Source organism: Pongo pygmaeus, chromosome 5, assembly GCF_028885625.2.
Source record: "Pongo pygmaeus isolate AG05252 chromosome 5, NHGRI_mPonPyg2-v2.0_pri, whole genome shotgun sequence".
NCBI lineage: Eukaryota > Metazoa > Chordata > Mammalia > Primates > Hominidae > Pongo > Pongo pygmaeus.
Genome location: NC_072378.2, coordinates 166,007,501 through 166,019,705, shown reverse-complemented (window position 1 = coordinate 166,019,705; position 12,205 = coordinate 166,007,501). Strand labels below are relative to the sequence as shown.

At 47.6% G+C, this 12,205-nt stretch overlaps 1 protein-coding gene across 4 annotated transcripts in view; it reads left to right on the top strand.

Moving 5' to 3' along the window:
• The first annotated feature begins 211 nt into the window (after nt 1–211).
• Nucleotides 212–12,205, top strand: part of C5H6orf118 (chromosome 5 C6orf118 homolog) — a 29,084-nt gene continuing 17,090 nt past the window's right edge. For 2 of the 4 annotated variants that reach the window (XM_054490518.2, XM_054490519.2), the window contains exons 1-5: nt 212–280; nt 4,291–4,976; nt 6,008–6,130; nt 7,284–7,343; nt 8,677–8,801. In XM_054490518.2, coding sequence (XP_054346493.2) covers nt 256–280; nt 4,291–4,976; nt 6,008–6,130; nt 7,284–7,343; nt 8,677–8,801 — 1,019 coding nt within the window. In that variant the 5' untranslated portion in view covers nt 212–255. Of the gene's footprint in view, nt 281–1,000; nt 1,277–4,290; nt 4,977–6,007; nt 6,131–7,283; nt 7,344–8,676; nt 8,802–12,205 lie in introns of those variants that run through there. The other 2 variants (XM_054490517.2, XM_054490520.2) reach the window with 2 other exon arrangements.

Here is a 12,205-nt window from a genome sequence, read left to right as displayed (position 1 = left end):
TAGGGAATGCGAGGATACTTTGATATGTTTCAGATCACGAAAAGTGTTTCGCTTTAAAAAGTAAAACAAGCAAGCAAACACCAATACTCCCTGTTCCAGAAGGTCGGAGGCACAGAAGAGGGGAGGGGTTGGAGGGAGGCTCCACAGCAGGGGCTGTGCCGGGTTGCTCTGCAGTGAAGGAAGCCGAGGAGGGCCTAGAATGTTTGTGGTTTCCACGGCGACAGCCCAGCCCAGGCAGCTGGAGGGAAGGAAGCGATGGCGGAGGAGCGGGAGCCTGAATGTAAGTGGCCTGGAGCGGCCCTTGCTGGCTTGTGAGATTTGCTTGATGTTCAGTTGTGGAGGGATGGGCTTCTGAAGACTGATTTGAAACGTGCAAATCTTTTTCTGGTGGCTGCACCCCGGCTCCAGGGTCACTAGGGCTGAGGACTGGATTGGGGTTGTGCTGCCTCCTCAGGGAATCTGAAACCAGCACGCAAAGCACAGAGGTGGGGGGTGAGCGCCATGTGGGCGTGGGATCCAGCGAGTGTGGACCTGCGCGGACGGACGCGCAGGGTGTTGGAGTCCCTGGAAGCCTGAAGAGCAGGAGGAGGAGGAGGGACGGGCGGCCGGTTGCAGGCTGTTCAGAGTGTGATTTTAAAAAGCCGCACTTCAGAGCATTCCCTGGCATGCTGCCTTTCCGCGCTCCTATGAATGACCACAAAGCTCAGCGCGTCCACATTCATCAAGTTACAAGTCCTTTATTTTGTCGCCGTGGCCCCGAAGCCTCGGGCTATTAATGTGATTTTACGAATGGGAGTCTGTGGGGAGGTAAGCCCAGGTCTTTTGACTTCGAAGCCTTCGCTTTTCCCACCACCCACCATGCGCTGGGACTGAAACAGGACTACCGACTGATTCAGACGAAATTTGGGCAGAGAGAAAACTTGTTAGACTGAGCAAAGCAGTCTCAACAAGAAAATGATTTAAAATAAATTTTATTGTGTGATGTCAGAATGCATTTAGTGCTCTTCATGGACAGGTGAGTGGGCAGGTTGAGAGCGTGGTCTTGGAGGCAGCTGACCACCTAACCACCTGACCCTCAGTTTCCCCTCCTGTAAAGGAGGATGGGACAGCGCCTACCTCCTGGGCTGTTGTGGGGATTGAATCCGCATGCCGCACACCGGCTGTGGAATAGACAGTGGGAGTCATTTTAAAAAGGGGTCTTTCAGTCCTTGGGGAGTTGTCTTTTCTCTTCTTTGTATACAAAGAGCTTCAGGCTGTCACCAGGCTGGACTTAAGGGTAAGGTCAGTTCTGCTGCTTTCTAGGGGATCTGGGGAAGAACCCCTTCCAGGCCCAGTGGACTTGTTGGCCTGACCCTGTCGCTTGTGGTGGGGGAATTGCCGGTTGTCAGCAGACGCCCTGGCCCTAAGAAGTCTCTTTCCATCTGGCCTGTGGCTTCCACCTGGGATCGACTGAGCCTGGAAGCTTCCTTTCCTTGCAACCTCCCTGACCCCCTTTCTTCCACCTCTCCCTTCTGACTCCTGCCAGAGAAACTCCTCTGCTTTTAGGGGCTCATGTGATTAGATTAGAGCCCTGATCATCCAGACTAATCACTTTATTTTAAGGCCCATCACCTGAATTAAGCCGGTAAAGTCCCCTTGCCCTGACCTGGCGTCAGGGTGGCCAGCTCTGAGTCCCACCATTCTGCTTCCACATTTCACCCTGAGACAGAGTCCACGTGAGGCATGTGCTTCTCCCTTGGGCTCAGGTCCCCTCTAGCCCTGGGTCTGCATCTCACTCCCTGTGGGATTTCCAGGTTCCTGGGGGCTCATATTCATCCCACCCCTGAAGCACACAGTGCAGCATGGGGCAGACAACAGATGTTTATCCATGGGTTCAGGAAAGGCCAGATTGCAACCTCAGTGGAGTCTGAAAAGATTCTCCGGCTGGTAGGATGGACACAGGGGAGTGATGGACACTCTTTGTGAGTTCTGCAACAAGTTCTCTGAGGGGAGCCCAGGACTCGAGGACAGACCCCTATTGGCCAGGCCTGTCCCGAGGCTCCCGCTCTCCTCCAGCAGAGAGCCTGTGGGTCGGGGCCTGCTGCTGTGTTCTTGGAAGTCTTTCCAGGAATACATTTCTTAGGATGTGCACTGACTTTAGGGTAGGGGCAGAGAAGGCAGAGGGCAGAAACGCAGAGGGAATATGAATGTTCTAGAACCAGACCTAGGAGAATTTCCATGGGATTCTCAGTTTCCCAGAGATCAGACAACATGGGACAGTGATTAAAAAAAAAATTTTTTTTTTATGAGGCAGAGTCTCACTCTGTCGTCCAGGCTGGAGTGCAATGGCGCTATCTCGACTCACTGCAACCTCCACCTCCTGGGTTCAAGCGATTTTGGTGCCTCAGCCTCTGAGTATTTGCAATTACAGGCACCTGCCACCATGCCTGTCTAATTTCTGTATTTTTTGTAGAGACAAGGTTTCGCCAGGTTGGCCAGGCTGGTCTCGAACTCCTGATCACAAGTGATCCATCCGCCTCGTCCTCCCAAAGTGCTGGGATTACAGGCGTGAGTCACTGCACCCAGCCTGAGTTGTAATAATTTTGACATTAAAGACCTATTGTCCTATTCTGGGGTCGGTGGGGCGGAGCGGGGTGGGGTGGGTGGGATGGATACATTTCCAGAGAAACAAACAAATAAAAAACCTCTGTTTAAAAATGTTTAATACTAAATTTTGGCAATATGTATTAATCCAACTGTAGCCTAAGGCCTATTACTACGTGTTCCTATTCAATACACATTCAGAACTTGGTTTGGTTTTACTGACAGCAAATTTGTTTTCAAATCATTTGTAAAAGAGTCATAATTTCCAATAAATTCTTAAAACTTTCATTTTTTTTTGTTTGTTTTCTCTCTCAGGCAGAGACGCAGGATACACACACACACACACACACACACACACACACACACACACAAGGTTTTCAGATAGGAAAATGATTAAAATATTTATTGCCACGATGGGGATTCATGGCATATATTACAAGAACATGGCAGACAGAAGTTTCCACTTCTGTCTGGAGCAGCTCTTAATACAATCAAAAGAAAAAGCATTGGAAGTGGGAAAATGATTGTGTCGGTTGACTTGCTGGTGGCTTCAAATTCTTCTTGGAAATAAAATAAAGGATAACACAACAGCAATGAAGTCGCCTCCTTCTTCCATCTTCCATAGAGTTGGTACAAGGTGCCTTTTAGAGCTTTAAGTGTTCATGCCTTTAATGAATTACAGTGATTGTTGTCTTGGAGAATTTGTTCTGTTAATCATTTCTTAAGCGGTTGCTCTGAAGGACTAAGCTGATCAACACCGGCGATTCTCTAGCAACCATCTGCTGAAAGTATTGGCTCCAGTATTCGGCCGCCTCGGTTGACTCAGGGAAGGATGGTTTGCTTCTCAATGGACAGAGGAAGTTTCTCTGAGGAGGGTATGGATGGGCCTGCTGCCCTTTGGCCATCACAGTGTACAGTGTCCCAGAAAGAAACTCTCCTTCTTAGGTTAGAAAACAGCAAATGAAGGGGGCAAATCTGGGCTGCTCTTGTTCTATCTGAAGTGTTCAGTAACATGTTACCTGTACTATAGACCTGCAGCGAAAATGGGAAGAATTTATGGAATGTCTCTGCTAAGCCATGTGCCTCTTTGCCAAAAGTGGTTCCATCTGGGTGTCAATCAACAATTTTGATTGAGATGATGATTCTGATGTTGCAGAGGAGGCAACTGCGGTTCAGCAGCCCTAGGGGTTGGCTCTGTGGTGATGGTGCAGGAAGGGGTGAGTGTGCCACTGGTCATTGAGGAGTTTAGTCAGGGACTGCTGAGACATTTTAGCATTAAGTGACAATACCCCCCAAACCCTTTCTGAATTCCCCGGCATGTGAAATACATTAAAGATGACATCTTTAAGCATCATCATTAAGAATTATAATTAAGATTGTACACTTTTCTTTCAGAGCCTTTGCTAATATTGTAAGAGATACTCTGCTAAATCAAGATATTCTGTCTTTTTCTTATTGGCTTCGAGGGTCCTGAGCTTTGGGGTTGGCTTGCACATCCTGGGGGCCTGGGCGTCTCTCATCTGCAGCAGCACACTAGACCAGGCACGGGTGTCTTTGACTTTTAAGGGCTGGGCCCATGTACTCTGTTCGTCTGTTTCTCTGTAGACCCTCTTTTGGGCAGGGGCTACGCCTCTCAGCCAGTGCACCAGCTGACTTACTGTGGAACTAAGAGCGATTCCTAAGATCCCCCTTTTCTTTTCTGACTAGTGTACCTGAAGTGGAAGTACTGCGAGATGCCAGGTGTGAAGACCCTGTGTAATCTGAAGAAACTTCTGAACCGGCTTCAGAAAGACCACCGGGAGGACGTCTACCTCTACATCTCTGGACACCTGAACCCCAACAAGCTCTACCGGCCTCCCGAGAGGATCTTACAGCACTGGCCCAATGCCCACCGGCCCAAGGGGGAGCGCGCCTCTGAGGTGGGAGAGCCGCCCTCAGGGAAGGTGGCGAGGATGAAGGAGGCCCTGGCCCACTTCACCATCCACACGGCCCTGGTCCCCAGTGAGGCCCAGGACACCCCGCTGTTCAGGTACCTGAACCCCCAGGCCTCTCTTTCCCACACTTCAGAGGAGGATTTCCTTCCAGTGGAGGCTCTCAGAGAGGGGAAGGAAGAAAAGAAAGGAGGCCCTCCTGGACGGGGCCCTCCTGGATGGCGCAGGAGGGAAGAACTCCGGCTGCCCGACTTGAAGGTGCTGCGGTACCAGGAGGCCGGGTCCAGAGGCACCAGGGACTGGCACCACTATGTCAGCTCCTGCCTGGCCGGAGTCACCAGCGCAGACAGGTACAGGATGTTCCTGCGTTTCCAGAAGGAAGTGCTCGCCAGGCAAGACCTCCTGAAGAATGACTTCACTGGGAGCAAGGCGGCCGCGGGCCACGAGAGAAAGCTGCAGCAGGTGAGGAGGGCGGCCCTGCGGTGGTCTCAGGGAAGAGCTCTCAGGGCAGTGCTCTCGGTGCAGTGCTCTCAGGGCAGAGCTCCGGGGCAAAGCTCTCGGGGCAGTGTTCTCGGTGCAGACCTCGCGGTGCAGCGCTCTTGGCGCAGTGCTCTCCGTGCAGTGCTCTCCGTGCAGTGCTCTCCGTGCAGTGTTCTCCGTGCAGTGCTCTTGGTGCAGCGCTGTGGGTGCAGTGCTCCGGGTCAGGGACAGCCACGACGGTGAGCTGAGGCTCGTCCTCTGAGGCTTCCCTGATACGTCCAGGTAGAATGCAGCACTGTACCAGGTGCCGAGAGCATTAGCACCTTCAATGGGGACAGTTTGGGTGAAATGAAGGAAGGCGCCTTCTGGGAACTGGTCAGCTGGGGGAGGCCCATCGCGGACTCATTGGAGGCCATGTGGCTGCAACAGTAAATCAGATGTTCGTAGGTCAGCAGAGGGGTCTGAGAGAGGGCTTGCCTGGCTGACGGTGGAAGAACGGTGAGGGCGGAGGGAGAGCTGATGGGCACTGTCACGCCCTGAGGTATGCTCAGGCAGCACGTGTGTACAGAAAGTGCTGGTGTGAGGGGAAGATCTACGGTGGGCTGCCAACTCAGAGGAGAACAGCTGACTGGAGGCATCATCTCCAAATGGGGACGATGCACGAAAGGGAAGAAAATAGCAGGCCCCCAGGAAGCAGCCAGGCCTTGGGGTTGGAAGAGAGAAAGGGCCTTGGGGGACTGTGGAGGCGGAGAGTGAACGCTTGAGCACGGGGAGCAAGGGAGTCAATAAAGAAGAAAATATTTTTTAAAAAAATCCCGAATCTTGGGCGACCAGGAAAACAAAGAAGCTCAGCAACTAGTGGGAGGGATCAGAACACCCGAGACTGGCCCCCTGTGCTGCCCCGCCCACTCGCCAGGGTGATGGCAGCTGTGTCCTCCCTGACTCCTGAGAAATTCGGTTCTGGAAGAAAAATGAAGCCACCCTGAAGTGGGCTGACTCTGTTTTTCCTCCAGGAGCTCCAGAAAATTTGCACGTGCAGCCCTCAGCATTTCAACAGACTGCACGTCTTTGGAAAAATCTTTGAAGATATTTGTAACAGTTCTTTGATATTTGGTGATCTCTTGAAAAAAGTTAAGGTAAGAAACATACATCTGCAGCATAACAGTTGAGAAGCTTGCATGAGGTTCTGTGTACATGAATGATCTCAAGCCTCACTGAAATTCTGCTAGGTATCACAGGCCCCCTTCTACAGACAGGGACCATCACTCACAGAGCCTCGAGGTCAACTGCCTGCAGGCACGTAAATTGTAAGGGGCCATGTGGAATCAACATCCAGTTAGCTCATTCCTCAAACCCATATTTTCCCACTAAAGCTTCCTAATTATGCATAACCTTTTATAAATTGTACATAATTATAATTCTAATGATTTAATAATTTAACATTACATGTGTAATGTTATATGAATCCTTATGGAATTATAGGTTTGTTGTAATTTCATGATGAAAGTGATTTTTGGGTGCTGTGGCTCATGTCTGTAATCCTAGCACTTTGAGAGGCTGAAGCAGACAGATCTCTTTAGGTCAGGAGTTCAAGACCAGCCTGGCCAGTATCTCTTCTAAAAATACAAAAATCATCTCTTCTAAAACGTCTCTTCTAAAATACAAAATTTAGCTGGGCATGGTGGCACATGCCTATAATCCCAGCTTCTCAGAGGCTGAAGCAGGAGAATCGCTTGAACTGGGAGGCAGAGGTTGCGCAAAAAAAAAAAAAAAAAAAAAAAGGAGGACAATGACCTTCATATGGAACCTAAGTTGAGATTATGTTGCTTAAAGATCATGCTATTCTTTAATTTCCCTAATGACAAGGAATGCCTAACAGTGGAGACGCGAAGGCCTGTTCTCCAGCGAGGCCTCGTCACTGGGAAACTCATCCTGGCAGGCCAGTAGGACTCGAATCCACAGAGCTTCTGCATGGCAGGAGATAATTTGTTGTATTTGTGTCAAGGTGTTTTATGACATTCTGAAGTGATCAATATTTTATATTTTATTGTATGGTATTTTATGATATTCTGAGGTAATCAATACTTAATGCTCAAATATGCTTCAAAGATGGTGTGATTTTATCAATGTGAGCACGTATACCGTTTAATGCATTGTAGGAGCATTTTATATTTTTCTGAAATGATCTAAATGAACATTCTTGACTTCCATATTATTTATACACATGAAACGCCTGCACTGTGGCCTCCTCATACATGGCCAGTGGACTTTTTGTTTGTTTCCGTACAGGATGAATATGAACTCTACATGGCAATGCTCCTGGAGTCCCAGCCTGCAGCACAGTATGAGGTGACGATCGATCAAAAAGAGCCTGAATAGACCCTGCTTATCCATAGCTTCGTATTTCATGAGCAGTGGAAACCTCTCTGAATCCAAGAACCCCCATGTGTGCCCCATAATTTAGAATAGCTGATATGTTCTTTGTTATAGATGAGTTTTATACTGCCTTAATAACATTATTGATAAAGAACTTTCCTTTCGATTGGCATAGCATTATTTATACTCCCAAACAAACGACATAACTATCTATGTATAAATTGGGAATATAAATGGTTCTCTGCCAGTAATTTCCAAAAACCACTGTCCAGCCATTATCCTGGCAAAATCACTGAGAATGCGTTGTGATGGCTAGTGTGCTGTAAGCTGACTCAAACCCCATGATCTCTTTGTTTAATGGGTAACAGCGTTCCAGGTGTTCCCTTCCAGGGTTGGGTTAAACATGTGATTGGTCAAATAAGAAAATATACTTCAGGAATAACTTTATCACTTATAAAACCTAAGAAAATCTAACACTGTAGCTAAGATAACTTTGGTATTTTGAATTCAATACACTTTAAAGATTAATTTTACTTCATAAATTAGGAAAGATAGTTGCTTCTTTTGTATATGAGCAAACGATCACAGCATCGCAAGGAGATCAGTTCTAGTTTGCTTCTTCATGTAAAATAAGATGTAAGTACCATTTTCTTTGTGCTGAGCCTTTTCATAACACAGAAGCAGCCTTTGTCTTTACAAGAATGAGCAAAGCCTCCAGTGGGGAATTTACCTTGTTCCTTACATTTTGAGATTGAGTCAAAAAGTGGCATACATCCCTATCTCGGTCAAATGTGAGCATGAAAAAATTCCCAGGCCAGCAGGGCCCTGGATGCCTCTTTCTGTGTCTGTAACCCTGGCAGCCCATCCCCTAAGAAGCAGAGATCTCTGTTGCTCCCCATTTGAGCACAGCACTGCTTTACATCTGCGGATGGTAAGCACATTCACATGGCTTCTCATTCACGTAGAGGAAACGATTGCGGTGCCACTGACAATGTGCCTCCAGGACTTTATCCACTATGTCGTTCCCCCAACATGGGCCAACAGGGAAATTCCCTACCATCTTTCCATTTCTTAGAAAAATAAACTTTTAACATACTGAAAAAGGTATTTTACCGGGAACTTCCCTGATGGGCCATCCCACCCCCAACGGCCCTCCCTCCCTTAAATCCTCCCAATTTACCTATTTTAACTAGAATGTATATGTTAACCCAGGGCACCTTGAAAACGCATTAATGACAAATAAGAAAGGGAGTCCTCCTGCCCTCCCTGTGTGCTTGTCTCACCTCATGTGCCTGGTCCTGCCTAGGCTCTTCTGGCTCAACTCAAGGCGCTGGGGCAGAGGCCGGTGAAGACGGCAGACATGGATCTCGCCAGGGAAGAGCTGAGGATGCTTGTGAGAGCCACAAAAGCAGCCCTGGAGCAGAATGATAGGTGAGGCATGAGGGATTGACCTGATCTATGTTTAGATTCTTCCGTAACAAGGTCTGAAACTGATGTGACAAGCCTGCGGTTACACTGATTTCTGCGTTGCTGAAAACATGCTACTTTTGCTAATATCATGCCTGTTATCTGGCTACTTCTACAGGCCATCACCTATGTGACTAAGACATTCTGCTAAGTATGGTGTGTCCATGGGGGGAGTTTGGGCAGGTTTCTGAAGGAATCTCCTGTCTTTTTTGGTGGTCCCCTGAAGACTGACTGATAGGTGAGAGGGCTGCAGATCTAAGACACCTTATATGAATGCCCTTATTGTTTTTTTAACTTACAAAGCTCTTCTAATATAACCTCTCTGTATCATTTTCCAGAGTCAAATCACAATTGGGTAGGGCATACTGTTTGTATGATTTGAAAAAAGATTAAAGGAAATCCACAACATCCAAAATATCTTCAAGAGCACAAAACAAGAAACAAAACCAAAAAACAAAATTTGCCTTCTAGTGTAACTAGAAGACAGAAAACTGTTGTATTTGTTGCTCCAATTTGTTCTTTTTTTTTTTTTTTTTTAATGGAGACTTGCTCTGTCGCACAGGCTGGAGTGCAGTGGGGTGATCTCAGTTCATTGCAACTTCCATCTCCTGGGTTCAAGCCTCCCGAATAGCTGGGATTACAGGTGTGCACCACCACACCCAGCTAATTTTTGTATTTTTAGTAGAGACAGGGTTTCACCATGTTGGCCAGTCTGGTCTCGAACTCCTGACCTCAAGTGATCCACCCATCTCGGCCGCCCAAAGTGCTGGGATTACAAGCATGAGCTACCACACCTGGCCTCCAATTTGGTCTTGAGGTCTCTCTTCCAAGGGTGGCTATGAACTCTAGCCCTCCCCTGATGGGGCTTCGGGGGCTGGTGGAGGATGTTCTCAGGGTACCCTTCATGGGATGTGTCTTCATCCTGGCCTTCAGGCTTAATGCCCAAGTGTCTGACCGGTGACCAGATATTCCTTTCACAAGAAACCTGACTACACTGGCAGAAGCCCTCATGAAGGGGGTGGGTCGCCCCTTCACAGCTGTGGGTGTTTCTCGTTGGGTGGAACGAGAGACTTGGAAAAGGAAAAGACACAGAGACAAAGTATAGAGAAAGAAATAAGGGGACCCAGGGGACCAGCGTTCAGCATATGGAGGATCCCACTGGCTTCTGAGTTCCCTTAGTATTTATTACGGTGTTTCTCAGAGAGGGCGATGTGTCATGGTCACAAGACAATAGTGGGGAGAGGGTCAGCAGACAAACACGTGAACAAAGGTCTTTGCATCATAGACAAGGTAAAGAATCAAGTGCTGTGCTTTAGATATGCATAGACATAAACATCTCAATGCTTTGTTAAGCAGTATTGCCGCCCGCATGTCTCACCTCCAGCCCTAAGGCAGTTTTTCCTTATCTCAGTAGATGGAACGTACAATCGGGTTTTATACGGAGACATTCCATTGACCAGGGACGGGCAGGAGACAGATGCCTTCGTCTTGTCTCAACTGCAAGAGGCATGCCTTCCTCTTATACTAATCCTCCTCAGCACAGACCCTTTACGGGTGTCGGGCTGGGGGACGGTCAGGTCTTTCCCTTCCCACGAGGCCATATTTCAGACTATCACATGGGGAGAAACCTTGGACAATACCTGGCTTTCCTAGGCAGAGGTCCCTGCGGCCTTCCGCAGTTTTTGTGTCCCTGGGTACTTGAGATTAGGGAGTGGTGATGACTCTTAAGGAGCATGCTGCCTTCAAGCATTTGTTTAACAAAGCACATCTTGCACAACCCTTAATCCATTTAACCCTGAGTTTGACACAGCACATATTTCAGAGAGCACGGGGTTGGGGGTAAGGTCACAGATTAACAGCATCTCAAGGCGGAAGAATTTTTCTTAATACAGAACAAAATGGAGTCTCTTATGTCTACTTCTTTCTATACAGACATATTAACAATCTGATCTCTCTTGCTTTTCCCCACACCCTCACGGCTGTTGTCTGGTGTGTATCTAGTTTATTCCTACCAAGATAGCCAGTCTCTAGGAGAGCCCTGGCTGGTAAAAGGTGACATTCAAGTGTGTCCATCAGGTGAGGTACAGAGAAGGCCACAGAACAAAGCACTTTAAATAGCAGATTTGTTACTTACAGATCCCAGAGAAAAGAGGGCAGCATACCTCTCAGGGATAGTAGGAAGTGGGGAGCTGCCTGAAACACACTCGCTCCACCAGCAGGTAGGGGAGCAAGAGAGAGAGTGAGGACCGATGGACCAAGTCTTTTGTTTGGGTCTAGAGTGGGACCCAAGCAGGTTTTCCATGGGGAATTCTGATCAGTGGGTTTAGGGCAAGAAGACATGAGTTCTGTGGGGTCGCACTGTGATGCAGAGTGCTTTCTGGGTCACTGCAGCATATTCTCATGGCCCATACAGGGTGTGGGGGTCAGTGGGTTGAGGAAAGTAGGTTGTATTTAGCTGTCTCATAGTGGGTGATCACTGGGAGGTGGTTGTTTAAGGCAGATAGCTGAACTGACCATTTTGAGGCACTGGGAGGAGGAGAAGCATGAGAAACTGTGTCAAGGAATGGTGACTGAGCCCTGCTTCTGGAGTGAGAAAATTAAACTTCTGTTCAAAATGAATGCCAAGGCAAAAACAAAACAAAAAACAACAAAAAAACCTGAATTCATTGCAAATGCATCCAAAGTTTAAAAATGACTGAAAATAGAAAAGAAAACATTCAGTGGCAGTGAACCAGTTTCCATGTTCCTGCTGCAAAGCTTTGTTTGTGAGAGCAAGTGAGGTTTTGGGAAAAGTTCATGGAAGAGAGAACAGTGGAGATAGAAGGAGGCCTAAAATTGTTCTAAAACCACTTCCAGAGAGAGAATCCACGTAAGTGAGAAAGCCACACAGCTGTACTGCTGGGCTGATGGCAGCATTGACTATGATGGCAGGGGTGTGGTGGTGGGGGTGTGGTAGGGTGGGGTGGGGTTACTTGGGAGAGAGTAGAAGTGAGAAAACAACTTTGAAATGGTAATAATACGTGTGAGAAGGGGGTTAAAGGAAAGGGAGCAGCATCCTTTAGAAATGTCCAGTGAAGGCAAAAGGGGGCAAGAAAGGAAAATTTAGAAACCCATTAAAAAAAGGAAAATCAAGATGCACACAAGCCTTCCACATACTGTCCTTTTCTCCTCTAAACAAGCAAGGTATCCAGGACTATAGAAGGAAATCAAAACAACACCAAAAAAAACAATAAATCAATAATAAAATAGCATAAATTGCTACACTGATGGAAAAGTATCCATTTGAATTAGCAATCTCACATACTACTCCAAATCACTAGTCCAGCCTGCAAAAACGCAGAGGTGTAAACAATCTTTGTCCATACAAA